At 39.0% G+C, this 27,266-nt stretch overlaps 1 protein-coding gene across 1 annotated transcript in view; it reads right to left on the bottom strand.

The window, feature by feature from the left end:
* man1a1 (mannosidase, alpha, class 1A, member 1) overlaps nt 1-27,266 on the bottom strand; it is a 468,823-nt gene that overhangs the window by 206,766 nt on the left and 234,791 nt on the right. The window contains exon 4 of the mRNA XM_060850868.1: nt 24,195-24,275. Within this exon, the coding sequence (XP_060706851.1) occupies nt 24,195-24,275 (81 nt within the window). The remainder of the gene's footprint in view (nt 1-24,194; nt 24,276-27,266) is intronic.

Below are 27,266 nucleotides of genomic sequence, written 5' to 3' on the forward strand. Positions count from 1 at the left end.
CATATTGAGCAGATTACCCAACCCACACACAAACCAAAATATTCTGCTTGAATGCCAAATGAGAATGACCTTGCCTCTCAACTAATTGCCGAATCACTTCAAGTCACTGAACATTCTTCTTCAAAGATAAAGGAGAATTAAAGCAGTACATAATGAACAGGCAGTGAACAGTCAGAAAATTGCAAAACTACACAGTCAGCAGAATGCAAGTGAGAAAAAAAAATCAAACACAAAAACTTGGTTAACAGAAAGGTTTGGTAAATACACAACCAGCCCAGATCATACATCACTGTTACTGATTATCACGCTATATTGCAAAGGGCCAGAAGCCAGCTCAGGCCAGTGCACTTCATATCAATCATACACCAAGTGTGAGGAGAAATGATGATGGTTGTGTAGTGATGTTGTGACAGCAACCAGCAGCAAAACAAACATATTGTCAAACAGTGCGACAGGGAACAATGCACCCTTTCTCCAAATGAGGGTGCAATCACCAGATCAGATAAGTTGTAGAACCTTGAAGGGTTTACGCTGAAGTTTTAACTGTTTGTCTTGAAAACTCTGCTTTACCTGGTTGCTCAATTATAAAATTCACAAGTGACAATGCATGACCACCTGTTTAGGATAAGTTTTCATCTTTGAAGAAAAGGGGGATTTGTCGGTCTCAGTCAGTAGGCCTTCCTGAGACCTGCTCATGATATCATCATTGTATCAGTGTGAGACCTGGGGGCATAAAAGATCTTAGACATGGATCAATTGGAATATAACACTCTGTGGGAGGTAAACTCATTCCTCATGATGGACTTCAAATTAACTACTATCACTCCCTGAGATCATTTTTGGAATGTCTGTCAATGAAACCATCTGAATCTTCTAATTAATATCCAAGAACAAAATCACTTCGGTTTACCATCAGACAGACTCCAGCATAGGTCACATTTATAGAGCTGTACAACACAGAAACAGACCCTTCGGTCCAACTCGTCCGTGCCAATCAGATATCCTAAATTAATTTAGTCCCATTTGCCAGCATTTTTGCCAATATCCCTCTCGGCCCTTCCTTTTGATATACCCATCCAGATATCTTTTCAATCATGTCATTGTACCAGCCTCCACCACTTTCTCTGGCAGCTCGTTCCACACACACACACACCACCCTCTGCATAAAAACATTATCCCTTAGGCCTTTCAAATCTTTCCCCATCTCATCTTAAACCTATGCCCTTTAGTTTTGGACTTGCCCCATCCTGGGGAGAAGACCTTGGCTATTCACTCTATCCATGCCCCTCATGATTTTATAAACATCATTTAACTTGTGTTTAAGTACAAGTCCTAAACAATGTTAGTTGCAAATATTACAAGATATGGTCTTAAAATGTCAATTCTATAGACTCCACACAGTTAGCAATGATAATCAGTTTCTATAACCGTTTAATGCTTACTCTAAAAAACTGGTAGATGATGAGGAGCGACAGGTGGCCACAAGTATAGATGCAAAATGAACTCTTGCCAATTGTATTCTCTGTGGCCCTTTTGAATTCCAAGCACTTTAGCTCATATACCACTACTGTGAATTTCAGGGTCTACCTGCTGTGTTGCTGCTTCAGTCATAACCATATCAAGGTCTACCAACACTGGTTATCTTACCGTTCACAGTAGATGACCGCAAATTATGGATAGTCACTTTTCATCAACTGCACCAACCTGCCAGGTTGTTGCACATATGATCTTGAAGGTATAACCAGGTACAAAACAGAACAAAATAATTAATTTTTCAACAAGTGTAGAATTTATTCTTTAAAAGTATCAATGATAAAAGCTAAATTATTATTGAATTTCTCCCAGAATGCCCTCTCATCTGATCAACTTGTTTATATTGATGGGGACCACATATGATTCTCTCCCCATTTGTATAATTTGAGAGCCTAAGGAAACATTGTTTTTATTGGCCCAACTTGTTGTGGTAGTGTTGTAATTAAAAAAGACACGTTATATCTTTATAAGTAGGAAAAAGTACTTTTATTAGATAATTTCCAAGCCAGCACTTCTACACTTGATGATGGCAAAACAAAAGTCAGAGGTGGTACGAGAGAATGTTGGGAAAGGGAATTTGTTACATTGACTACACTTTGTGTATTAAATTGTGAAATAAGACTAGATCTCTATTCCAGCCTCAGGACTGAAAACTGAAAGGAGTTTTGCTATGTTACAATATGGCAGGGATCTTTTCAAATGAATCTGCTCTTAATTTCAGAAACTATGAAGAAAAAAAACACAGGATTACCACAGCATATAAGAAGAAAAACTTGAGCGTGACATGTCAAAAACCTCTACAAAAGGTTTATTTGTGGCAGGGTTAAAAAAACCTGATTCATACACTACTTAACATTATTTATTTCATCAGTGCAGATCCAACTCAATTTTGAAACTAAAGGTAAAAATCAGGGTCAGTTACAATCTTCACTCATCAAGCACCTACTTACAGTCACTGTCTGATGCTCACGTGTCATGAGTGGGCACAAGTTCAGCACTAGGCATTTGGCAGAACATTTGTTGGATCCCAATCCCTGCAACTTACAGGAGTGAAGGTTGGAGGGACTAGTGATTTCTTTATATAGTATAGCGCATCACTAATGTACAGAAATTTTCTTTGTTATCTGGCGTGAAATTAAAAATGTGAATATGATTTTAATTGAGCCTGCTGAAAACCAATTTAAATACACGGTAAAGAAAATCATACACATGAGAACCCACATACTTAAATAAAAAGCCAACACTTCAAAAAAAGGTTAATGTGTTTGAAAACTGTAGGATCATGCTAGCACTTAAGAACTAAATAGTATTTAGATTCGGAGAACTTTATTACTTTTTTTTGAAAAAATGTCCCATTTAAAAAAAAACATTTAAATTCTCATGAGAGGCAAATAGAACCATGGTTCATTTTTCCAAGCATTTGTAAGTTAGCGATCAACATTTTAATTATTAACTATTAGATAAGTACCTTGCTCGACTATTTGGAGAGAATGTTGTGTGTGCAATCTCTCATTCGGGAGTACATTGTTTATACATTAAATGTTGCCGTATACAAATTCATCAAAGTTGATTCAGATTTAGTGAGGAATTGACAACTCAAAAGTGCGTATGTACATAAACAAGAATTTACCCTTCTGTTGGAAACTGATATGCTGCCTTGTAAACATAAAAAAAATCATTTTTGATACATCATTTTCCAGAGAGACGATCTGTTAAACGATTTATCAATAGTCTAGTTTTCGAAGATAAATAGTGTCACATTGGATTACCTTGCATAACAAACTTTGAAGCCAACTCTACTGGTTGCTCCTGTAAACAAGTCAGTCTATTTGTTTTTCCTTTTGAGCAGGGATGCACTATAAACCAGAGACAGTGGTTGGATATTCTCAGTTCAGTAAAAGTCTCTGGGCCACCCATCTTGCCAACAGACATTCCACCCAACGGTAGATGATCTCAACCGAAACCAAGTGACCAAGCTATTCTGATCAATGGAAAGTGTTTATATATAGTCGGCCAACTTGTTGCAGTTTCAAACTGCACTGCTTCTATTTCTGGGGGAAAAAAAATGTTAGGACAATACAGAGCTGGCAGGTTGGCACTACTAGATCCTCTAACATTTTTGTAATGCACATGCAATATCTTATTGTGCATTTTGTTTGGTCAAGGATGTGTACATGCAATGAATTAAATGGACCAACCTGTGTGTAGTTTGCATGGGGACTTTTGGGTTACTGCACAGCCACACAGTTTTGTGAAAACATTGGAAAAGATGGGTTTGCAATCGTTCTGTTTAGCCACTTTGTAGCAAAACACTTTGTAAAATAAAATATAGTGAAGTTCAACCACATATTGATTCAAGTTTTGTAACTGATCCCATCATAAAGAACAATTTTTGACCAGATTATAGGGAATTTCATCAGCTTCTTTGTCTACACTACCTCACTCTAATTTCAAATAACTGCATAGATTTTTTTTTAAATCTGATTTTTGACATTATACCTAAAGATGCTTTATTCTGTTGTTTACGTTGTGTGGAAAGATTGCAGAACTATTTTTTTTAACATTAAGAGCTTAGCTGTTGTTTTTTCATGTTAATGCCCCAGAGCTGGGGCACTGCTGGAGATCCAATTCAAATAGCTCTGTTAAAAAAATGTCATCCCTAGAAGGCGTAATAAGTGTTATTCCACAACTGCAATTCCAGCAGGGTATTATATACAAACATACACAGTAACCATTAGCCCAAAGGGAAGATGTATTTATTATAATTTCTGATTTTTGTCACAAAGCTAAACCGAGTGCTAAAACTTAACACATCATAGATTTAAATTTCCCTCAGCTTATATTTATGAATATATTAATAGACTGTTTGAATAAACAACATTGTTCCTGTGAGGGTAAATTCTCACAAAACATTCTTGCTTTGTTCAAACATGCTTATCATAATACTGCTTCAGAAGCAGATACAAAGCAGGTCTTACTGAAGGTTCCACACATTCAAGGATAAGATTCTCCTTGCAAAAACTGTATTGTTCACAAACTCATTTGATGATGTCTCATCCATGATATTAGATCAACTCTCAAATACGAGGTCAGTGTTGGAGAGAAGGACAGTGGCATTGACTTTTTTTTATTCACTCATGGCATGAGAGCTTCAATGGCTTGGTCAGGATTTATTGCCCTTCCCTAGTTGTCCTTGAGAAGGAAATGTGGTGAGCTGCCTTCTTGAATTGCTGCAGATCACATGCTGTAGATTGACCCACAGTGTCCTTTGGGAGGGAACTCCAGTATTTTGACCCTGTAGGAATGGTGTTCTGGTGTTCTAATTCCAAGCCAGGACAGTGATTGGCTTGGAGGGGAATTTGCAGTTGGCAGTGTTCCCATGCATCTGCTGCCCTTGTCCTACTCGGTGGCAGTGTTGTGGCTTGGAAGGTGCTGTCTGAGGAGCTGTGATGAACTGGGGCTGTATTCACTTTAAGGCAGCTGACTCTGTTCTCATCAATGACAAAAATGGCTTCTCCATCTGGGTCTGAATGTGGCTTTCGATCCTATCCTCCACGTGTTGAAACCTGACTTGCAGGTCAAAAGGCTAGTTTTCAGAGACTGTCGTTGTATAGAAATATAGGATGTTGCATGGCATGGTTTTGGTGCTCAGCTGACTTGCTTTGGGATATGGGAACCCTCCATACATAACCTGCCCAGAGATGGAGTTTGGAAGAGTACACTTTCGACATTAGGTGCACAGCACTTCACAAAAATCTTTGTTTTGGAAATTTTGTTTTTATCTGGTGTTGAAAATAGATCTCAGACATGAATATAGAATGCTTCGAGCTACTTTATGTGCTGCTGTAGGTTGCCTGAGTTTTGCACCCACAGGGAAGTGACATGTCAAACTCTACCTGACAGATATTTTCTAATCAACGTGTTCAGAAACATTCTTATATATCTCTCGAGCAGGGGGACTTGAACTTTGGCCTCCTGGCTCAAAAGTAGGGAATATCTTTGAGATAAAACAGGACACTCTTTTCAAAGTCTGACTGAGAACCAGCTAAAGACTGAGGGTGTTTTTGAGAAGAGATGGTTGATTTCATCAGCCAACATAATATTATTGAAGAAGATACTCCCAAAATAGCAAAATATGACTGATGAAATGTGATTTCGGTCTCAGATCTGACTTGACCAGTATTAAAATCAGCTAGGGTCATAACACACTACTTCGTAATAGCTTGCCACATGATTCTTCATTTCAAACTGGTATAATTGCTTTTCATACCTACTTTGCCTTTTTTCAATGTGAACACTGATGTGTTTTACCACATAGCAGTAAGCAATATACCTTCAAAAGACATGCTCATGATCTCAACAGTGTATCAGAGCACGTTACCTGATGGTATAAAGATCTCAGACCCATCTTAACTGGGGCCATTTGAACGATATGCTGATGTAAGCATGTTATTGTTTGTAACCTCACTACCTGACGAAGGAGCAGCGCTCTGAAAGCTTGAACTTCCAAATAAATCTGTTGGACTATAATCTGGGGTTATATATTTTTAAACTTTGTTTGTAACCAAATAGCCCACACACTGAAATGCCTCTGACTTTAATACATTTATATAACAGGCGCTGTAAGAAAATATCTATTGAATCTTTCAGCACCACGTTATCCACATGTAGTTCTTATGTTATGAGAAATAACATAAGCCTTGCTGGAGCCCACATCATTTTAGCAGCTTAATCATAATGCAACTTAAATTCAGGCACACCTTTCAACTTCCCAATAAATGTCTTGTTGGTCTCAGGGGCTTCCCTCAGTCCCTTGATGCATTGTGTATTTTACTGCGATTTCAAATACTTAGGCTTTGGAAAGACTGAAACTAGTCAACATTTCATCAATGTCTTCATGATTGTAGAGACAGGAAGACCCTGGCACTTATCCTGAGAAGTGGACAATCGTACCTGTTTTCCCCGTACATTCCTCACAATTTCCATTTGATTAATGATTTTAACTCACCGATCTTTAAAGGAGATGTCTTAGAAAATAGACACAAAAGTGTTCAAACTTTCATCCATGAAAACGTAACCTGATGTCTTTACATGACTTTCTAGCTACACTTAACTGTATAATGGAGTCACATCACACCATCAGAAATTCTCTCAGCAAGAGGTTTCTATCATTTATTATTTTGAAGTTTATGGCAATTCTCACAGCTGCAGGTTGGCATCTATCACCTGATCATCTCTTCCTATCAAAATCTCATGTCACAGTTCAGTAACATTACACTCCTGAAACACTGCTTCTTCCCCATATACAACTGTCCTACTGTATTCCTCCAAGAGAAAACTTTTTTTTATTTGTAATGTTTTGTTCTTGTCTAGGAATACCAAGCTTGAAGCTTTTTCTCCTGTCTACATCACAACTTCCATTTGTCTCTTTTACCTTGTTCTTTCACCTTGCATAGTTATCCTTTCCCTTGTTTGCGATGATTTATTTGCTGAGACCAGCAGAAATAACCACCTCTCTTCTCAGCACCTACTGCATGTGCATTCAGCACCAATTTCCTGGGAAGCTTCTTTTCAGAGCCACACACAGTCCCTAATACCAGAGGTCAAATCATTTTCATTTCTCGAGAAGTCTTGCAATTTTCTTCAGGGTTATGTTTTGAGTTTCTGGGTTACTTTTTCCCCAATCTGCCTAACTCATTTAATAAGCTAGGCCATCACAGTGAAAATGTTTGTGTTGGCATATGGGTAGGGACAAGATTAGAATTATTCATCAATAATGACCGATACTTCATTAAGCCAAAATACATGAGTAACGGATTAATTTCATGGACCCTATTATTTAAGCTGGCACGAGACAACAGGCAGAAGCTAACATCAGCTTTCTTTTCCCCCCATAATAACTGCATTGCATAAAAACCCATCAACCTAAGCACACCTCCACAGACTGGTGAGTCCACAACTACGCATTTCCATCATGTATGTATAAAGCTGAAACATTTGAACTTGGCAGTTTACAACCTTGCATACTGTATTGCAGATCGTAATCTCAAAGTTACTGTTTATTAACAGCAAGATCCCCATATTTAACCAAGTACAGCACCTGTTGAAGTTGCACAGCCCCAAACAAGAGAGTCCACATGCATTGCAGGGAATTCATTTTCTCAGTGATTTAAAGGTTTCAGATTGGATCTCGGTCAGCTAAATATTCCTTTGTTAACCGGTTCAAAGCGGTTCCCTCTTGTTTATAGCTTTATTTTTACCTCACTTCTAAAATCTCCTGCTCTGCGCACACTCTGCTCAAAGATTCTTTGAATCTTTAACTTGTCTTGCAGTTTTGTTCAACCAATGGTGTTCTTGCAGTTCCTCCTGTATCCTACCCCATCCCTTGCAGCCTTCTTCTTCTCCATTTCTCCTTACATCCTCCTTGTAGCCTGCTTCTTTTCCCGTCCCCAATCCTCCCAACCCAGCCACCTCTTACAAATTTCCTGTTACCCATATTGAAACTTGCTTTGCTGTCCTCAAATCATCCTGCAGCCACCTCCTCCAACATCACTGCCCACTCAGGACCCTGCAGGTGCAACTCCTGGATTGAGTTTAAAAAAAGACCCTTTCTGCTCTGGTACAAGGGCTTGCAGTGGGTACCAATTCTGGCACTTGGGAGTCTGTCAGCCCCATGCTTCAAGATCTCCATCGTGAATTATGGGCCCAGCCATAAATGCGGCAGGTCTCACAGCATCAACCATCTCCCCACTCGCCCCCGCCCCACTCACAAGTGCATCCCTCTCCACCTGACCGAGGCTCCTGGCTCACTGTAAAATGCACTCCTACACGACTTCCTCAAAACAGCAGCAACTTTCTAAGCTTCTTGCTGCTCCACCATGTCATGTCTCTTGTGTTTGCTGCTGATAGGTTCACAATTTCTGTCCATTTGATTTATGGGGTAGGTTTCCTCTGATTGGTCACTCCCATGAGTGAGGTATCTCTGGGATGATTTTAGGCCTTTCAAGGCCAGATTTGCCTGCACTGTGTGTTTATTGAGCATTGCCTCAGAGCGGTGATATTCCACACATCTAGCTACCGTTCTCATGAAAAACATTCATTGCCAGTTCGCTAATGTAGAGTCCTGCTTTGTGGTCCACAGGTTCTTTCAAGGCAAGATTCCCAAAAATGGAAACATCATTTTTGATGCTAGCCAATTTCTTCCAAACCAGCTTCTCCTTCCATCATAGAATCTCTACAGTGGAGATAAAGGCCATTTGGCCCATTGAGTCTGCACCAACTCTCCAAAGAGCTTCCCACCCAGACGCCCATCACCACATCTCTTTCACCCACAATTTCCCATGGCCAACCCACTTAGCCTGTGGACACAGGGAGAACATGCACACTCCACACAATCACCCAAGATGGAATCGAACCCAGGTCCCCGGTGCTGTGTAGAAGCAGTGCAAACCATTGAGCCACTCTCAACGCTAGATTTCACTAGTTGGATCATAATCGATCCTCAGCAAGCACCTTCGCTTCAGTCCCTTTCTTACCATTTCAGCAAATTCTTCATCCTTCATCTTCATTATTACACTTTAATTTTTGACCAGGAGATTTTTGCCCTTTTCCCTTTCTGACAAACTGTCCACATATCGGACTCTTCTGATCTTCAACTTGAAACCTGGATGTAATCTCTCATCTCAGATTTCTGACTTTTTCAATAACTAGGGTAGTACAGCGGCTCAGTGGTTAGCACTGCTGCCTCAGTACCAGGGGTCCAGGTTCAATTCCAGCTTCAAGCGACTGTCTGTGTGGAGTTTGCACATTCTCCCTGTGTCTGCGTGGGTTTCCTCTGGGTGCTCCAGTTCCCTCCCACAGTGCAAAGACGAGCAGGTTAGCTGAACTGACCATGCTAAATTGCCCACTGTGTTCAGGGATGTGTAGGTTAGATTTATTAGTTAGGGGAAATGCAGTACAATACGGTAGGTGAATGGGTTAGTGTGGACTTGTTGGGCCACATGGCCTGTTTCCACATTATAGGGGTTCTGTGATACAAGTGGTTCTATGATACTCTAAATTCAGCTACCTATGAACTCGTACAATCAAATCTGGTGCCAAAGGTGCTGCTGCTGGTCTTGCTAGGAGAGAAAAAGTGACTGAAGGTCAACTCTTTGATGGTGCCTCCTATTGTCCTCAGACCATGATGGCACTAACGATTAACAAAGCACGTTTCTTTTTAAGGGTTAGAATGTGTCCACAGATTACTTGATGGCTATTGTGCTTATAGGATTCTCGGGTTTTGTTTTCGATTTCACCATTTACAGTTTTCAGCTCTTTATTTGAACTGAAAGTGCGGCACGACACTAATATCTGCTTTTTAAGTGATGCAAACGGGCAACATCAGATTATATTACCACCCTTGTTTTGCTGTATAATTGAGACTGGTCAGAGCTCTGCACACACACGTTGAAATATATGTTCACAGCTTTGAGCCCTGGCATCACATAGATCACAGTCAAAGATCACTCAACACCAGGTTATAAACCAATCAGCTTATTTGAAAATACTAGCTTTCAGAGCTCTGTTCCTTCATCAGGTTCCAGTGAAAGAGAAAACCTTAAACACAGAATTTATAAGGAAAAGATCAAAGAGTCATACAATTTGTGTGAACGAATTGAACACACCTAAGATAACTTTTAGATATTTAATCAAAATGGAGTCGTAAGTTTCAAATTATTAATATGCAAATCCCAGAATTTCTTTCAAGCCACCGCCCTGAAACAACTTAAGTTCTTATCAATATAAAGAAGGTGAAACTTCTGGTCAGATAATTTAGACGTGAGGTCTTATTTAGAATCTGTTTCTTAACCTGGAATCAGACTGATAATATTTCTAAAGTAGGAGTTTAGAAAAGGTCACTGACTATCTACAAATTATGTGCTTTGTGAACAAAACAGAATGTACCTGCGAGCACAAATCTGCGATGCAAATTTACCCCACAGATTTACATGTGTGTGCGCACACACGCATGTGAGAGAGGGGGTGTGAGAGAACGTGTGCGTATGAGAGAGAAGGCTGAGAGAATATATTGTGAGTGAGGGGCAGCGAGTGAGGGGGAGCCAAAATTTATATGTTATTAGCAAACATTTATTGTGGAATTGATTTATTGGATTTAATTTTATTTTCATACATAAATGCGTAGGAGTTTATTATTTTAACAGGCTCAGTTTGTCCTGATACCAGTTCTGGCCCCATAGCCTTGCTTCTCTCAGATACTGATCTCCCATTCGTGCCTGCTTCCTTTTAGGCTTTACTCTGGTTGCCCAATTCCTTCCTCCCTCCACCCCTCTTAGTGGCAATGAACTTCTGAAAATGATTATGGCCTTATTTGTAATACAAAGAGCTATGGATGCTGGAGATCTGAAACAAAAACAGAAAGTGCTGGGGTTTTGGCATAACCTGGAGAGTGGAAAACAGAGTTCATACCTCTAGGCTTGAACTGTTCACTGTTCTTCTCTCCACAGGTATTGCCAGACCTGCTGAGTTTCTCCAATATCTTTTACTTTCAACATGGCCTTCTCCAATGTTTTCTCACCTGGTAGTCCCTCATATTTTAAAAGGTACCTGCCTTCCTCTCAGCTTGTTCTACCCTAACCCTGGCTGTCTTTGGATGAAGCCCAACATCCACTTGCTATTTTAGTGCACTTTTACCCAACTCTGCCAGTTTATCAAGCTGCAACATTAAAAATATTGCTAACATTTAATGTGATGTTTCTTGGTGTTACCAATTTTATTGTTCCATAAATGATTTCAATTTTTAAAAAAAAATGGTCATTGTGTTGCTGTGACTGCATTCCTGCTCACCAATTCTAAATTCACTCTGCCTCTGACATTACTCCCATCCACAAAGTTATTTGTTCTTACCACACACACCCCACCGAGACACTTAAGATATGAAAGCAGTGGCAGATGCTCTTTACTGATTGTATGGGTTCTAGAAAATTCATAATGCTTGCGAATACATTTTTTCCCTTTATACTTAAATTACATTAACATACCACTCCCATTGGTCTTGCACCATCAACTCCTTTGTCATTTAATCTCCCCTGCCTTCCATCAGAATATAGACTTCCTCATTTGCTCATTTCCCACTCCACACCTTGCTTTACTTACTTCAAGCTAACTAAGCTTCTAACATTCCAAGTTCTGCTAGAAGGTTATTAACCTGAAATGTTGTTATCTCTGTTTCACTATCTACAGCATGATACTGTAAATACTGCAATTTACAGTAATTTATATCTCTAATTCAGACTTTTAGTATCCACAGAATCTCTCTCATTTGTTACACGGGAGAATTTCATACCTAGTCCTTTCAAGTCAGATCACCAGGAACCAACCTATGGTCCTTTATCGTCTTCAAGTAATAAAGTAACAATTTGAGTGAAACTCTGATCAAAATTTGTTCACTTACTAATTTATGGGTATCATCTGGCATTTTTCCTATTGTTCCATAAATTATGGATGAATGGCACTCAATCCCCCACTGATTTACCCTCAAATCCATTATTTTGCTGGTGTACAGTGGCCCATTCATTCATTAACACACTGGTGTCCAGTGCTATCAGCTAACTTATTTGTTGATTTTCCTGCTGCGCCATTGATCTGTGAAAAATTGGGTTTACCTATTGCTGCGTTAGTTTTTTAAAAATTTGCTCACTAATCCATGAAGTTATTGATTAAATAGCGGCTGCTGCTGTATTAATTCATTAATTTTCTGTTGCCGTCTTAGCTATTCACTGACAATGCATTAGTAATCTCTCGCCTTTATAAGTGAGTGGCCACACATTTCATTTGGACGGGAGGTTCTTTGGGTCTGTAACAATATCGAGTAATATAAATTCTATATTTTAGTTTTTTTTAAAACAGGATCACATCATTGCAATGCAATATTCTATAGTTGACTGTTTTGCAATGAGCTGCCACAAAGTTTTTTTTCCTCAACATGGGAATACAACTTTTCAGATATGCACAGGGCTTCTGGCCTTGGGAATAAATAGGGATAATTAATCGGTCAGTATTACAGATCCCACCAGATTTAACCAACTATTAAATTCAACGAAAATTTAATGTGGTGTGTAAGTCAATATTAGCAGTTCTATACCATCACCCACTTTAAAAACACACAGAATCTTACCGGCCACATCAGCGAGTCTGCAGTCAGTTGAGTTTGACAGGAAGTGGAGAGGCAGTGGTTCGACAAACAGCATGAGATGGTCTTCTTTCCCAACACATACCTGACCACCCCAATCTATCAGAGATTGAGTTTTGATTTTTTTTTTAAATGGGGGGGTGGGGAATGGGGAGCATCCTCAGATGCTACTGCTTAAGGCTGCAATATTGAAGCCAATGGGAGGGAGTCAGAAATTGAAGGACAGAATGGGGAAATGGCCAGAAAGTTAACCTGCTTAGGCCTTGGGCAGGAAAAGGAGTCTGCCACAACCACGTGCTCTCTCGGCCTCAGTCCTTCGAATAGGATGATAATCTACTTTACTGCCACCTCCTCCATCGCCACCTCCCCCTCCGTACCCCTAATATTTACTGCCAGCCTCCTGTATTCACCTAGGCTCCCGGGTGAATACAAGAGACGTGGCACTGGGTTCAGCCCCAGCAACGGACACTTTCTAGTGGCACTGCTGGAACTAGAGAGCTGCAAGACAATCAGATTATCAGGTAGCTCTCAGAGTTCGGACTCCCAAGTGAAAGATGGAAGCATTAAATGGCTGCCAACATCAGAGGGGTGATTCCCCATTGATCTTATAAGCACGGAGACAAAAATACCCTTTTCTGAAGAATCCTGTCCATGTGTAACACCATGGGAGCTTGACTGACCCTGACAAGAGGTAAAGTTTGATGCTGCTCTAACAGGCTCATTGAGCAAGAATGATGATCAGCATACCAAAAAAAATCATTTCAAATGAATAAGTTACATATTTAAGTTAGATTTACTTTGAGGCCCTGTTATCATGTATGTGTTAGCATCAAAGTGAAATTGGACTCCAAAAGCTCATGCAATTTATTCTAATCTAAATAAAGATCATATTTACAATTGTAATACAAAATAAACTTGGCACGCTCGAGTTATCAACAGTGGTTTGATACCAAAATGTTGAATCACTTTATTTTCACAGAACTTTAGCAACTCAGACACCTTCATACAAATACCCTCTCTGCCATACAATTTTTCCTGTATATATTACTCAGATTTATTCTGCCTCATATAGATTTAGAACTCATCATTATTGTTTCTTTCATAGCGTTTATCGTGTGCTCGGGACTAGCTTACTTTACTATTCTCAGTCAATCACCTCGGAGTGAGGCGAAAACTATGGAATCTGAGCTGGTTTCAAGCTCCAGTAATTAAGTCTCCAACTATCTATGGCAGACTTGATAAATATACCCAAGTCAAACAGTACCTTAGTTCACCAGGTGAAACCTGGAGCGTGGGTCAGTTACCAGGAGTTGGAATTCTTCCTGCCTCATTACAGAGGGTCTCAGAGGTCAGTGCTCTGGTGATAATCTTTAGCACACAAACAGCCAGGAAGCTTTGAACTGATAAGAGAAGCTGGTTTTGGTTAGCTGTACACTAACCACTGAATAACCGGAAATCCTCGCAGCTTGGCTCTGCCTCAGCCCTCTGCTTATTTTAAATAAGGTGTTTGTGCTTACATTGGCTGTTTCAGATATGGAAGCCACTTGGCTCAAGTCAATCCTCAGAAAAGGCTACTTACTTAGTCCCATAACCTTGACTTCCTCACATGCTTTTAAATGCTTATTTTTTAAGTACTTATCGAATATTTCCTTACAGAGTACTGTGATGGGTTCCTACAAAAGAAGTATGTGAATTCATAACGAGCAGTGCCATCAATCTGATTTTCTCAGCTTTACGAGATAAAGGTTAAAGATGCTGTTCAAGCTGACAGCTTGCCCCAGTAGATTTGGAAGGGTCAAAAATCACAACTTTAGATTATGTAAGGCCAGATCCAAGATAGATAACAGGAGTAGTTCTTTTCCTAGAGAGCAGTGGACCTCATGGTTTGTGCATCAGACAGTGATTCACCAAATCTTTTCAAACAAAAGCTGGGTGAATTTCTGACTCGGGCAGAAATTGATTTGAAGGAAAGGAGGATACTGCATAGAATTATCAGGGTCAGAGTGAACTCTTGGATTAGTTTTTGCTTTGCAGAAGAATTTGCCAGAGGTTTATTTTCCCAAATTAGCCTTAATTTCTATGTTTTATGCTGCTTCTCTCAGAAGATCACATAATTTTGTGTGTGAAGTGTATGCATGGCATTGCACAAAGTCTCAACTATGTGGCACAGGGTGGATGGACTTTGAGGGTCTTTTTCAATCTGTCATTAATTGTTTACATCAGACACCAAATAGCTGTAAAACATCTCAGGCATCCATCAAGTAGTGTTAAGTAAGGGGTTATTTATAATATCATAAAATTGAACCATAGCCAATAACACTAGAACAATAAGACAGTATGAGATTTTATTTAATTACTAGGCCTTCTTTGGAGACTGCCAACAGAGGCTGTGTAGACACAGCACATATAGAATACAACCACCTGGGCAGAGATGAGACTTTCCATTCGCATCTTATTTGGTGTTCATGCGTTTTCAGCCTACCACAACTTGGGCTGTTGCTTGACTAAGTTTGTGATGTGAAAGCCGGGTAGGCTGGCACAGTGGCTAGCACTGTTGCCTCACAGCACCAGGGACCTGGGTTTGATTCCAGCCTCAGGCGACTGTCTGTGTGGAATGTGCACCTTCTCCCAGTGTCCATGTGCGTTTCTCTCATGTGCTCCAGTTTTGTCCCACAGTCTATGGTAAATATGGGGTGATGGGGATAAGTTAGGGGTCTGGGTCTGGTTAATCTGGTCTTTCAGGATTGATTCTTCGAGTAAAAAGTGAGGTCTGCAGATGCTGGAGATCAGAGCTGAAAATGTGTTGCTGGTTAAAGCACAGCAGGTCAGGCAGCATCCAAGGAACAGGGAATTCGACGTTTTGGGCAAAAGCCCTTCATCAGGAATGAGGAAAATGTGTTCAGCAGGCTAAGATAAAAGGTAGGGGGGAGGGACTTGGAGGAGGGGCGATGGAGATGTGATAGGTGGAAGGAGGTCAAGGTGAGGGTGATAGGCTGGAGTGGGGTGGGGGCGGAGAGGTCAGGAAGAAAATTGCAGGTTAGGAGGGCGGTGCTGAGTTCGAAGAAATCGACTGAGACAAGGTTGGGGGGCGGGGGGGGGGGGGGGGGAGGGGAAATGAGGAAACTGGAGAAATCTGAGTTCATCCCTTGTGGTTGGAGGGTTCCCAGGCGGAAGATGAGGCGCTCTTCCTCCAACCGTCGTGTTGTTATGTTTTGGCGATGGAGGAGTCCAAGGACCTGCATGTCCTTGGTGGAGTGGGAGGGAGAGTTAAAGTGTTGAGCCATGGGGTGGTTGGGTTGGTTGGTCAAAATTCCTGTCCAACAACTGAAGCAACCCAAATTTATAGCTGAAGATCCACATAACTTTGAAGCAGCACTTTAGTGCCTTACACTCCAGACATGGTTACATGAATCACACCTGTGAAATTTTCCAGTTCCTTTTGAATGCTTGTCCCAAATTGGCAATTGTTGCGCATGGCAACAAGTTGTGCTCATTGCTAACGAACAGGCATGAAATGCAGTACCACCAAACATCAGACTTATTTCTATGCTGACGTTGCATAGTCATCATCAATGGCCTTCCCAGTTATACATTATTTTCTTCAAAGAAAAAGGCCTTTTTCAAATTACTCTCAGATCCATAGGCTGGATTGCAAAATTGGAGATGAAACAATGATCTTTATTGCAAAGCTCGAACAAAGCAGCCCACAAAGACATAGCAGCCTCAATGATATTGATTTCTACTTTCGAGAAGTCACGTTGAATCTGGTAACGAGTCATGAGCATCTCCTGGGCTGAAGCAATTATGTAATCAAACAGGATTAGGAACCAAATCACACAAAAGTAGTCTCTCTGACTGCAAACCATTGAGGAAAAGCCACTCAAGCTCTTTACTCTTAGCTTGTAAATTTTACAGATAGCTGAATAACTGATCGGGATAAGATGACAGAAGCTAAAGTATCCCAAATGAACTTTAAAATAAATATGTTAAAAACATGGCATATTTCTTATGAGAAACTGGACACTCAACAAAGTTATTCTTTCAGAGTCAGTCAAACTGCATAGCAGCTACTTGAAAGTTAGTGTGCTGTTAAAATCCCAACTCGCCTCATTAATCAGTGTTATAAGCTTCCTTTTTTCTCTACTGGGGCAGTCCTTTCAACTAGTATTGAGGAAATGTAAGTACAGCGTGAAATTTAAAGCTTAACTAATGAAACTAATTAATACGATAACAAATCATCATATTCTAAATTTTAAATCCTAATTAAGCAAAATATACCATATGGTCTTTTGATGGTGTAAAACTTGAAAACTGTTGAAAAAAGGCACATTTTGTTCGCCTTTTTTCAGCAATAATCAAGTTCGACACTACCATCAGGAAAATGCACAAGAAACAATAATGCAAAAGGAAAAAAACAACATTTATACTGTATAAATCTTCATCGATTGGTCAAGGCATTGCCACAGAGAATGCACCAGTTAGATGCCTGACACTTAACTGCCAACCCTTGCTTAAATTTTAAACCAGCCTCATTGCCATGACCACTCAGAGTCAAGGCCCTGCAAAATACACCAGAGAACGATGGTCAATCTGAAACAGGTGCAGCTTGTGTGCATGTTTCTTCATTTTGCAAAGACGACAGCCCTGTGAATTGATGTATGGAGCATCCTGTACATGCCTCCGCATGGACTTGTAAAACCTACTCCTTCAGCCTCTCCTATGTGCAGTACCGGCAGAGCTCACTACTGAGCTTTGGTGTTACTAGCACTGCTGGCCAATAGCTCCAAAGAGAGTGGGATTTCCTTCCACCAAGGTGCAGAATTCCAACTTTGTAGTAATTTGCTCCATTGGGGTTGATATTCTCTGGCATAGCAGCTGGCTGTTGCCTTTCCTTTTGGGTAGTGGGGGGGTGGAGTAGCGACATTCTCTCTCCTGCTCCTTCTTCCCCACTCTGTCCACACCTAAAGGTAAAGTCACCATAGTCCCCGAGTACTATAGCATTGCTCAGTCCACTTAGGGAGAATTGATTGGTGGTAGTTTAAGCTAAGGGTTGAGGTTGGTGCTGAACCTCAGCTCGTGCAGGAATGGAATCTGCGATTTCACATCACTCTGCATCACAAACCAGTGATCCAGCCCACTCCTGGCACAGATGTAAACTTTGAAATATAAGCCAATTAGCTGGGCATCTGCCTTTGGGAAAATGCGACAATCTACTATTACAGAAGTAATAGCTAGACATTTAGAAAACAATAAAAAAAGAATTGAAAATATTGGTTCATGAAAGGGAACATTTATTTGACAAAATAAGTAAGAGATCTTCTGAGGACATATCAAGAAGACTGATTAAAGGGAAATTAGCAGACATGATGCAATTCAATTTCCAAAGGACATTCAGTAAAGTGCTACAAAAAAGCTAACTGCAGGATAAGAGCTTATGATGCGGGGTTAGACGGAGGATTGGCTAACTAATGTGAAATGGCGAGTCAGGATAAATGAGTCATTTTCAGATTGATAAAATGTAACTAGTAGTTACATTAAGAGTGCCCAACAACCATCTCTATTAATAACATGGATGAAGGGAGCAAATGTACTTCCACTGAATTTGCTGACAGGAAAGAAAAAATAACTGGAAAGAAAATTGTGACAGAAAGGCAAAATCAGGAAAGGTTGGGCAAAAAGCTTGACAAATTACCTATGATGTGGGAAATGTGAGCTCTCTTTGCTAGAGCAAGTAGAAAAGAAAGGTATTATTTAAACAGAGAGACTGCAGAATGCTCGGTTACAGGGGGAGCCCATGTGTCCTCATACATGAATCACAATTAATCAGCATACAGGTACAGCAAATATTCAGCAAGTTAAATAGACTGTTGTCTTTATTACAAAAGGGATAGAGTACAAACTGGAGAATTCTTGCTATACTGTGAAGATTCTGGCGAGACCACATCAAGAGTAATATGTATAGTTTTGATCCACTTACCTAGAATGGAAGGGTGTAAGATTCACTCAGTTGATTCCTATTGTGAAGAGTTTAGTCTTTGAGGAAAGTTCGGACCTATACTCACTAGAATTTTGAAGTTAGATATATTATCTGGCTTTCATACAAATGGCACAGAAGACAAGAGCAATGAGGTTTGCTGAACTTACACCAGACACCTCTTACACCTCAGCTGCAGCAGTGGGTGCAGTCCTGGTCCCATATTACAAGAAGGATGTGGACACTGAAGGAAGTGTAGAAAAGATTTCCAAATAGGAGTCCAGGAATGAGGGATTTCAATTATGTGGATAGTTTGTAGAAGTTGGAACTTTCTCTTCTTTGGAGAGAAAAAGCTAAGAGGAGGTTTGAGAGAAATTATGAGCTATCTGTATAGGTGAGATCGTGAGAAACTGTTCCCCCTCATTGAAACAAAAATCAAGAATGAAAGGGAACAGATTCAAAATCATTTGCAAAAGTAGCAAAAAAAGTGATGCGAGAAAAATCAACTTTTCAGATCTGGAATGCACCATCTGGAAGTGAGGAGGAGACAGGTTCAATTGGGGCAATCAAAAGGGAATCAGATGATTATTTGAATGGAAACAATGTGCAAGGGTAAGTGGAAAAACAGCAGGACAATGGCCCTAGGTCTTCAAGTGCATTTGGGGAGCAAGTGCAGACAGTGGGCGAATAGTTTCCTTCTGCATATTAACAATTCTGTGATTCTAGATTTTATTGAAAGATATCAAGTGTTGGAGGACTTCACAGGCAAGATGCTGAGAGGATGTTTTCCCTCGTTAAACAAATCCAGAACTGGAGACACATCAAAATGACAAACCTCTTGCCTTGAATGCAAGTAAGAGGGAATTTCTTCTCTCAGACTATTATTAATCTCTGCAATTCTTTAAGATAGGTAACAATGAAGGATGAGCCATTGAATTATATTCAAGGCTGTTAGATAAACTTTTGATCTTTGAGGGAATTGAGTATTATTGGAGAACAAGCACCGAAGTGGCGGCAAGTCAGTCAGTTTAGACATGATCTTACTGAATTGTAGAAAAGGTTCAAGGGGCCAAGCTGCCTATTACTGCCTCTAATTCTCATGTTCTTATTATGGTTTACAGATAAAAAGCCACAGTGGCATTTAAAACTTACTCTGGAATTACCTGCCATATAAGTAAATCAATGCTGGAAACAATATTCTTGAAATAGCTGACTAAGGTTTTTTATACAGAGGCAGACTGGTATTTCTTCTTTTGCATTTAATCACTTGGCAAGACAGTAGAACATTGCTGGCCTTTGCTAAATCCTCACCACTGAGGACATTCATTGACTCATTCATTACAGCATCAGAGTCCTTCTTGCACTTAGTTATAAAGAAATGGAGCCAAGGGTAATTGTTGTGACCAATTGTGGTAATCTTATCAAAACTGAAGGCATTGAAGTGATCATGTGGGGCATGCAGTAAGCAAGATTTGGAAAAGAAATAACTTCTTTAATGAACAGCAGAATTTTCACTCTCGTTTGCTACATTTCATATACTGTGAATGTTATTTTGCAGTTACTTTGAAGAGGGAAAAAGATACAATGAAAGCTTTAATAATATTTAATTATGATTACTGTATACAATGCCTTTGTGTGGATGCATTATCTGCAAGCTAATAATGAAGCTCTGTCACATAACTTGAAACCACTGAGCAACTTAAAAGCAAATATTATTACAATCTATGTCCTACGTTAAGAATCATCTTGACAAGGTATGTTTTTGGAACATGCTATTTTTAAATACAAAGACAATATTGAATTCCTCTCACTGTAGTGCTTCCAAACCTCAAGTTTTCCAAATACATTTCCAATGCAGGAGATCTGTTCTTACATCTTCCCTACCTCCAGTATCTTATTACGTTTTCCGTTCCTAATCTCTAGGCTCCATTGAGTCTCCTACGTAAATGAACTTCATACTCTTTCCCTACCATTTTCAGCCAATAAGATACTATTCAGATTTTATAATCCGGCTTCATTGATCCTTTCAGCAATATTCCATTGCAATGCTGTGTGCAGAATCAACTTCCTGAGGAGATAATTTAAAGTGCAAAGTGGTTTAACTAGCCCATGACACACTTAGTAGTGAAAACAATGGTAGCAATACTAGCGAGGCACTGGGGAGTAATAATTGACTGGAAGCATGTGTAGATGAAGCAATCATAGTGGAAAATATCCTGGGGAAAAAAAGAAGTGAGACAGTAAGAAGTTAACAATAAGAATTCCACCACAGTAATCACCTAAGGGTCTAATTAATAGCAGCTTTCTAAAACGATCAATGCAATTTCCATTTTGCCTTTCAGGCTCGAGAGTTTCAGTGAGATGTTCCAACAGAACTGAATCCCCTAATAAGCTTTTTTCCTAAGACTAGAAATTGTTAAATTAGAATTAGATTAATGCTCACATTCAAAATCAATTTCTCATTTGTAACTATTTTTCCTTCAAACTGGGCATTTGGCAAATGCTTATTGTGTTATATTAATTCACTACGACACCAGAAATCCATCAGAACTATATGATACTCATTGGACCTCTCATTATATACATTTCATTATTTCACATCAAGCCAGAAAAATAGAAATAATTTAAATCTCCTAACACAATTCAAGATTCTTGTTAGATTTGACTATTAAAATGTGAGCGATTATTTTAAATTGCAAAAATATGCTTGATTCATAAATAAAATATAGTCACAAAAGTAGTTTGGTTCTCTTCAATAGCATATGAAGAAAATAAGCAAATATTGGAATTTGACTCTATCCAACAAACAAGCCAAAGACATTTTTTACTTGAACCAGGCTATATTTACATGAATTTGAGGCATATTTACACTGAATGGATTTAAGTTACATCAAGCAATGTTAAGTCAGTACAGCTACATCATCAGGAGCAACTCTGGAGTGACATCAAACAACACCTTTCTTAGTGAATGTTACCAAATAATCAACCTCACATATGTCATCTCCAACACAAGTCTCGTTATGCATTAAATTATTACACTGACGATCGTAAAATCCACTTGGAGACTGATGCCAAGAGGCAACCTAATGCATTTAAAATGAGAAGTCAAGAGAGGTCAGTTCATAATGCAAAGTCATCAAATTAAGACCCTGGTGACCATCATTCTTTTCTACTTCATATTTATTAAGAGAACCACTTAGAAGAATGAGTTGATTTAAATTAGAATGCCCAGATTAAAAGAGTTAGTGCAAAAATCCCATCTTTTCCATTTTTTGTACATTATAAATTAGCAGAATGCATTTTAATTTAATTTAAAACATACCATTTTGGATCAGTAAGATATTTCAAAGGAATGTTACTGGTCCATAAGATTTCACAAATGTTCACTTTTGAACATAGACCTTCTCAAGCTGAAGGTTTGGCTTTAAAATAGGTCAATAAGCACATGTATAGAATCACTCAATCCCTACAGTGCTAGTAGAGGTGATTTGGCCCATCAACTTTACACTGACCATCAGACAATTGCAGCCAGACCCACTCCCCAATCATAACCCAAAATTAACCATGACTAACCCCTCTAGACCACACATTCCTGGACACTATGGACAATTTAGCATGGCCAATCCATTTACTCTGTATATCTTTGGACTGTGGGCAGGAGTCACAGCACCCAGAAGAAATCCACGCAATCACAGGGAGTGCACGCAAACCCCCCAGACAGACGTTATTTCAGGCTAGGATTGTGTCCCAGTCCATGGCAGTGTGTGGCAGCAAAGCTAACTACTATACCATTGTGTGGCACATATTCCTCTGAACACACAAAAGGATAGAAAACATATTACACTGTTAATTAAAATGCAGTTAATAAAAGTAACGACAGTGAATCTTCAAGTAATGTGTGGTACATCAGAATTGTACGATGCACATTTGTAATTCTGTCTCATCAGTCAAGTTCCTGATCTCAAACAAACCTTGAGAAGTATTAGTTGGGTAAAGTGACCCCCTCCGCTACAGGCTGATGAAAAGAGATTTCTTTCTGATGTAGAACAGACAAGGAAGTCACCATTACCTTCTTTCTTAAATTACAGAGCTAATGACAAATGAGCCACCATTGAGATGTGGAAAAAAAAATTGCAAGTTTACTACTTAATTAGAAATGTATAGCAAAACAGCTAGTTGGAGTAGGCAGTTTTTGGGTAATTTAGCAAAGGACTACCATTTTTAGTACTACAGCTACAATCATATAAAATCACAACTCTACAGATTAAAACCTCCATTCTTGCTGCTTTAAATAGATAACGTCAAAATGCCTTCGATTTCCTTTTTGCTGCATATGGGCATCAATACTGAACGTCTGATTTTTATACTTCAGTGCTAATATCAGATGTTCAGACCTGGTTCCTGCCAATTTCAGAAGACATAACCTAGAGCAAAATATCAACAATATCAACTGTACTCTTCTGATAACTGATCTGCAGGAAAAAATAGCAAAATGTAATTTGCATTTTAAACATACTTGTTAACATCCAAATTCCAGCTTTAACTGTAAAAAGAAGCAGTGAATTTCAAGCATTGTGGGGCTCTTGCAAAACTTCATTTTTAAGTTCCACTGTCTACTTTCTCAACTTCAGGCCTTAATTCAAATGCATAAGTAGGAGAGATTACAATTGGCAAGCATCGTGCAAAGGCATCTAAGAGATGAAGTAATTGCATACAATTGATTTTGCAAAATCCATTTACGAAAAGCAGCAAAAGGATTTATTAACTAATTTAGTTAATTTGTTAAAGTACATTAACATTCTCAAACTATCATATACCAATTAAACACTTCAATTCTAAAGCTATAAATACTTCATGCAAAATAACAATATTTTTAAAAGTATTAAGTCAGTGATATCACAACTTCTGTTTAATTGCAAAACTGCATTCCATTTTCTTCCTTTTTTGCTCCCCCTCTTCCCTGACATCCAATGTCCCACTTTTGCTTAAAACTTGCTGAGGTACAGAATTAACAGCTGCTGGAGAAGGTATCCAAATTTGGGGTTTGAAAATGTTTGTGGTGGCAATTGTATTTGGAGGTAAAATCACAAGCTTAATCCAATGATGAGAATTCCCCAACTGAGGTCCTCCACACCCATTAGCATCAACAGCTTTGGTACTGTTCCATTGCCTCACTGAAGCCACAAAGCTCAGATCATTCTGCGCCCCATCATCAAGAAATGTCACCATACATTTTCAGACACAGGTTTCCACTCTAACACTCCGCCATAGTATAATACAATGCTGACCCATAAATGAAACAGAATGCTTGACTAGAATGTTTCTGGTGCTTTTATATGACATTCTAAACATTGATTTTAAAATGGACAGCTAGTAACAGCTAGGTCAAGTAACAGGACTAATATCAGTTGATTTATAGATATTTATTTCAAGTGAGAAGGGAACAACTGGGTAGAACACAACAACTTTTAAACATTGAATTCTGATTGTACTCACCTCTTCACCAGAAAGGTAATACGCAGAGAGGAGCCCTCCAACAAATCGAATATTCACTTCAAAAACTGAAACCTCTGCGTGCTAAAAGGAAAACAATGCTGTCAGAATTGAACACACACACACAGCCTTTCAATAAACTATCCAATTTCATACCTAACAACATTCTAAAGTTGTCTCTCTGCAAATTATTTTAATTCCGCTGTGGTAACTGAGGTGATTATTCACACTTTGTTTGTACAAAAACAAATTACTTCTCCACACCAAAAACAACTAAAAGCATAACAATTGTAACTGAACATGTAGGTAAAGAAACTGAAATAATTAAACAAGGAAAACAGCATATTACTCAACCGGAGAGCGACTGCAGAAATCGGTTTCCAAATATGTCAATCATCAGATGCGGGAATCCAAAGTAGACAGGAACAAGGTTGGAAGAACACAGCAAACCAGGCAGCATCAGAAGGTGGAGAAGTCAGTATTGTGTGTGTAACTCTTCTTCAGTCCTGAAGAAGGGTTATACCCGAAACATCGACTTCTCCACCTCCTGATGCTGCCTGGCTTGCTGTGTTCTTCCAGCTGCCTGCCAATCAGCAATGCTAGCCTGCAAGAACAGAGAATTATTTTAAAGGGACGTGAATCAAATGTTGGCATTTTATGCAAGGGGAATGAAATATCAAAGTGTACAAGCCTTACTCCAGCTGTCCAGTGCTTTGGTGACACCCCAACCGGAGCACTGGGTACTTATTAAAAAAAAATGTACGTATGTGACAACAATTCAGAAAATGTTCACGTGACTCATTCCTGCGAGGAAGGGATTATCTTTTGAGCAAAGGGTGAACAGGTTCAGCCTATACTCATTGAGTTTTAAAAGAGTGAGAGATGATCTTATTATGAAAATTACCATATAGGTTGCAATCAAAATAGAACCTAATAGTTCCTTCATGCCTGACTGGATGGACAAGTTTCAGTGTTTTTTCATAAAAAAAAGTTAATTTCATTTCAGACAACATTGTTTATTGGTTTCTTGAGGCTTCACTAACCTGTGTGGTCAGCGAATTGCTCTGACAATTTAAATGATGATGGTCCGAGGAGTTAAAATCAGATGCTGGATTTTGAAAATGTGTAGTACATCATGATTGTGATGTCTTTCAAAAATAAAACTGGAAACACTCCTTGCTGTCTTTGCATTTGTAAGCACTCTAACACCCTAGTCATGAGTTAAAGTTTTTCACTGCAGTTGAATTTTAAGTAGATTACAGAAACACAATCTATTTTAAAAAGCACAAATTCAAAAGTGAATCACAATAGAAGAACCACAATTTTTTAAAATTTGCACTGGATCTCAAATTTTATGATGACATTTATTTCTTCTACAAGTTTTTATTTAATACACCCTTCTGAACCCAGACAGTGGACAGAAACATATTCCTGTGGTTTTGGGAAGCTTGACTACAATAATGAAAAGAAGACAGATAACTGCAATAATGCTGATATTATGAGATTTCTTTCTTCCTCCAAGGAACAACTTCGTTTCTCCCTAAATCAGACAGCACAAACCATCAAAATGGAGTCTGGAAAATCCAGAGGGGGTTCCCATGACCACATATAGTTTGTTAGATGTGAATGTTTTCCTCAGAAAGATCACATGCCATTAGAAATGAGACCTGTTAGCATGTTGGCCCATGTAAAAGGCAACGGTGACCCCTTTAATTGAAGAAACAGAATGCCAACAAATTAAATATACTCTCAGGGCCAGTGAGATAATTTCAAAAGGTTAAGAAAAAAGAGCATTAACATCAAACATTAATCACAAGCTGGCAGGCATAGCAATAGTGGCTCTTCGGGTCACACTTTTCATTTTCATCCCAGCCATGATACTTATTAGTGCTTACTGTAAACTACAAAGAGGCAGGCTTTGCTGGGTAAACAACAGCAAGCTTAATACATACAAATAGCAATTTGTAGTAAATTTGTAGTAAACAAGATAAATGTGTTATTTGCGAAAAGCTGTTGTTTGCTTCACCATCAAGAGAATTAAACTTGTCAGAGGAAGTAAGGGCTAACACTTAAAGATCTACAGAGTATGACCGAATGGTGGAGAGAATAATCCGACTCTCAGGGCATATTAAAATGCCCCCACTCCAGCAAATTCTGGGTCAATGTTCAAGATCAAAGCAATAAAACAGAAGTCCTCAAATATTTTAAGTTTGTTACAACGTTACATAAAGTATATTTTATTACAATTGCAGTGAAAATGGAATATCAATGTTCAATTTTCAACATTTGACTTTATTATCAGAGACTTTAGTTAAGTAAAAATTATATTTAAGATGGTTCTTGTGATCAGCTGTCATGTCCAAGCAATCCCTATGGAATATATGAAATCAACAGCCTCAAATTACTACTTTATAAAAATTAACTGGAATTTGGCCTTGCACCAAGAAATTCTCATCTCTTGTTTTAGTTGTACTTGCATGAGGGGTTAAAGGTCAGCTACAACCAAGAAGTTTGAAATGAAATGAAACAATAACACAGGCACACCCGAATCTGCAAAAGATCTGTAGATCAATTGCAGCTTTCAGGAAAAAGAGAGAAAGCATCATTAAATGAATATAACAAGGACCTAAGAAGCTCTTCTTGCTTTCTCTCTCTCACACACATTCTCAATTGCAGAACCAAGATGGTGAAAAAGACCATAAAGAATCGCCACTCACTGAGAATTCAACAGCTGCAAACTTTGCCACTGCTGAATAAATAGAACAACAGCTAAACAGTTGGAATTAGGTCTTTTTATTCTCAGAGTACTCTACCTTCTCATCTGTACTAGATAAGCACACTTCAAACATTAGTTTGTTCTCTCTCCATGGCCTGACCCGCTGTGATTTCCAGCATTTTTTGTTTCAATACGCCTTGTTCTCCTTGCTACCTGTTGTTAGGTCATTGGCAGCAATTGTGTTTGTTTTCACATTTTATTACTTTCTCCTGGTAGTAAGTAATAAAACTCCATTCTTATTCACTCGAATAAATCTCAGATTTGGTTCTCCTCCATTCTGATGTAGCAAATTAAGTTCA

Source organism: Hemiscyllium ocellatum, chromosome 3 (assembly GCF_020745735.1).
Source record: "Hemiscyllium ocellatum isolate sHemOce1 chromosome 3, sHemOce1.pat.X.cur, whole genome shotgun sequence".
Classification (NCBI taxonomy): Eukaryota; Metazoa; Chordata; class Chondrichthyes; order Orectolobiformes; family Hemiscylliidae; genus Hemiscyllium; species Hemiscyllium ocellatum.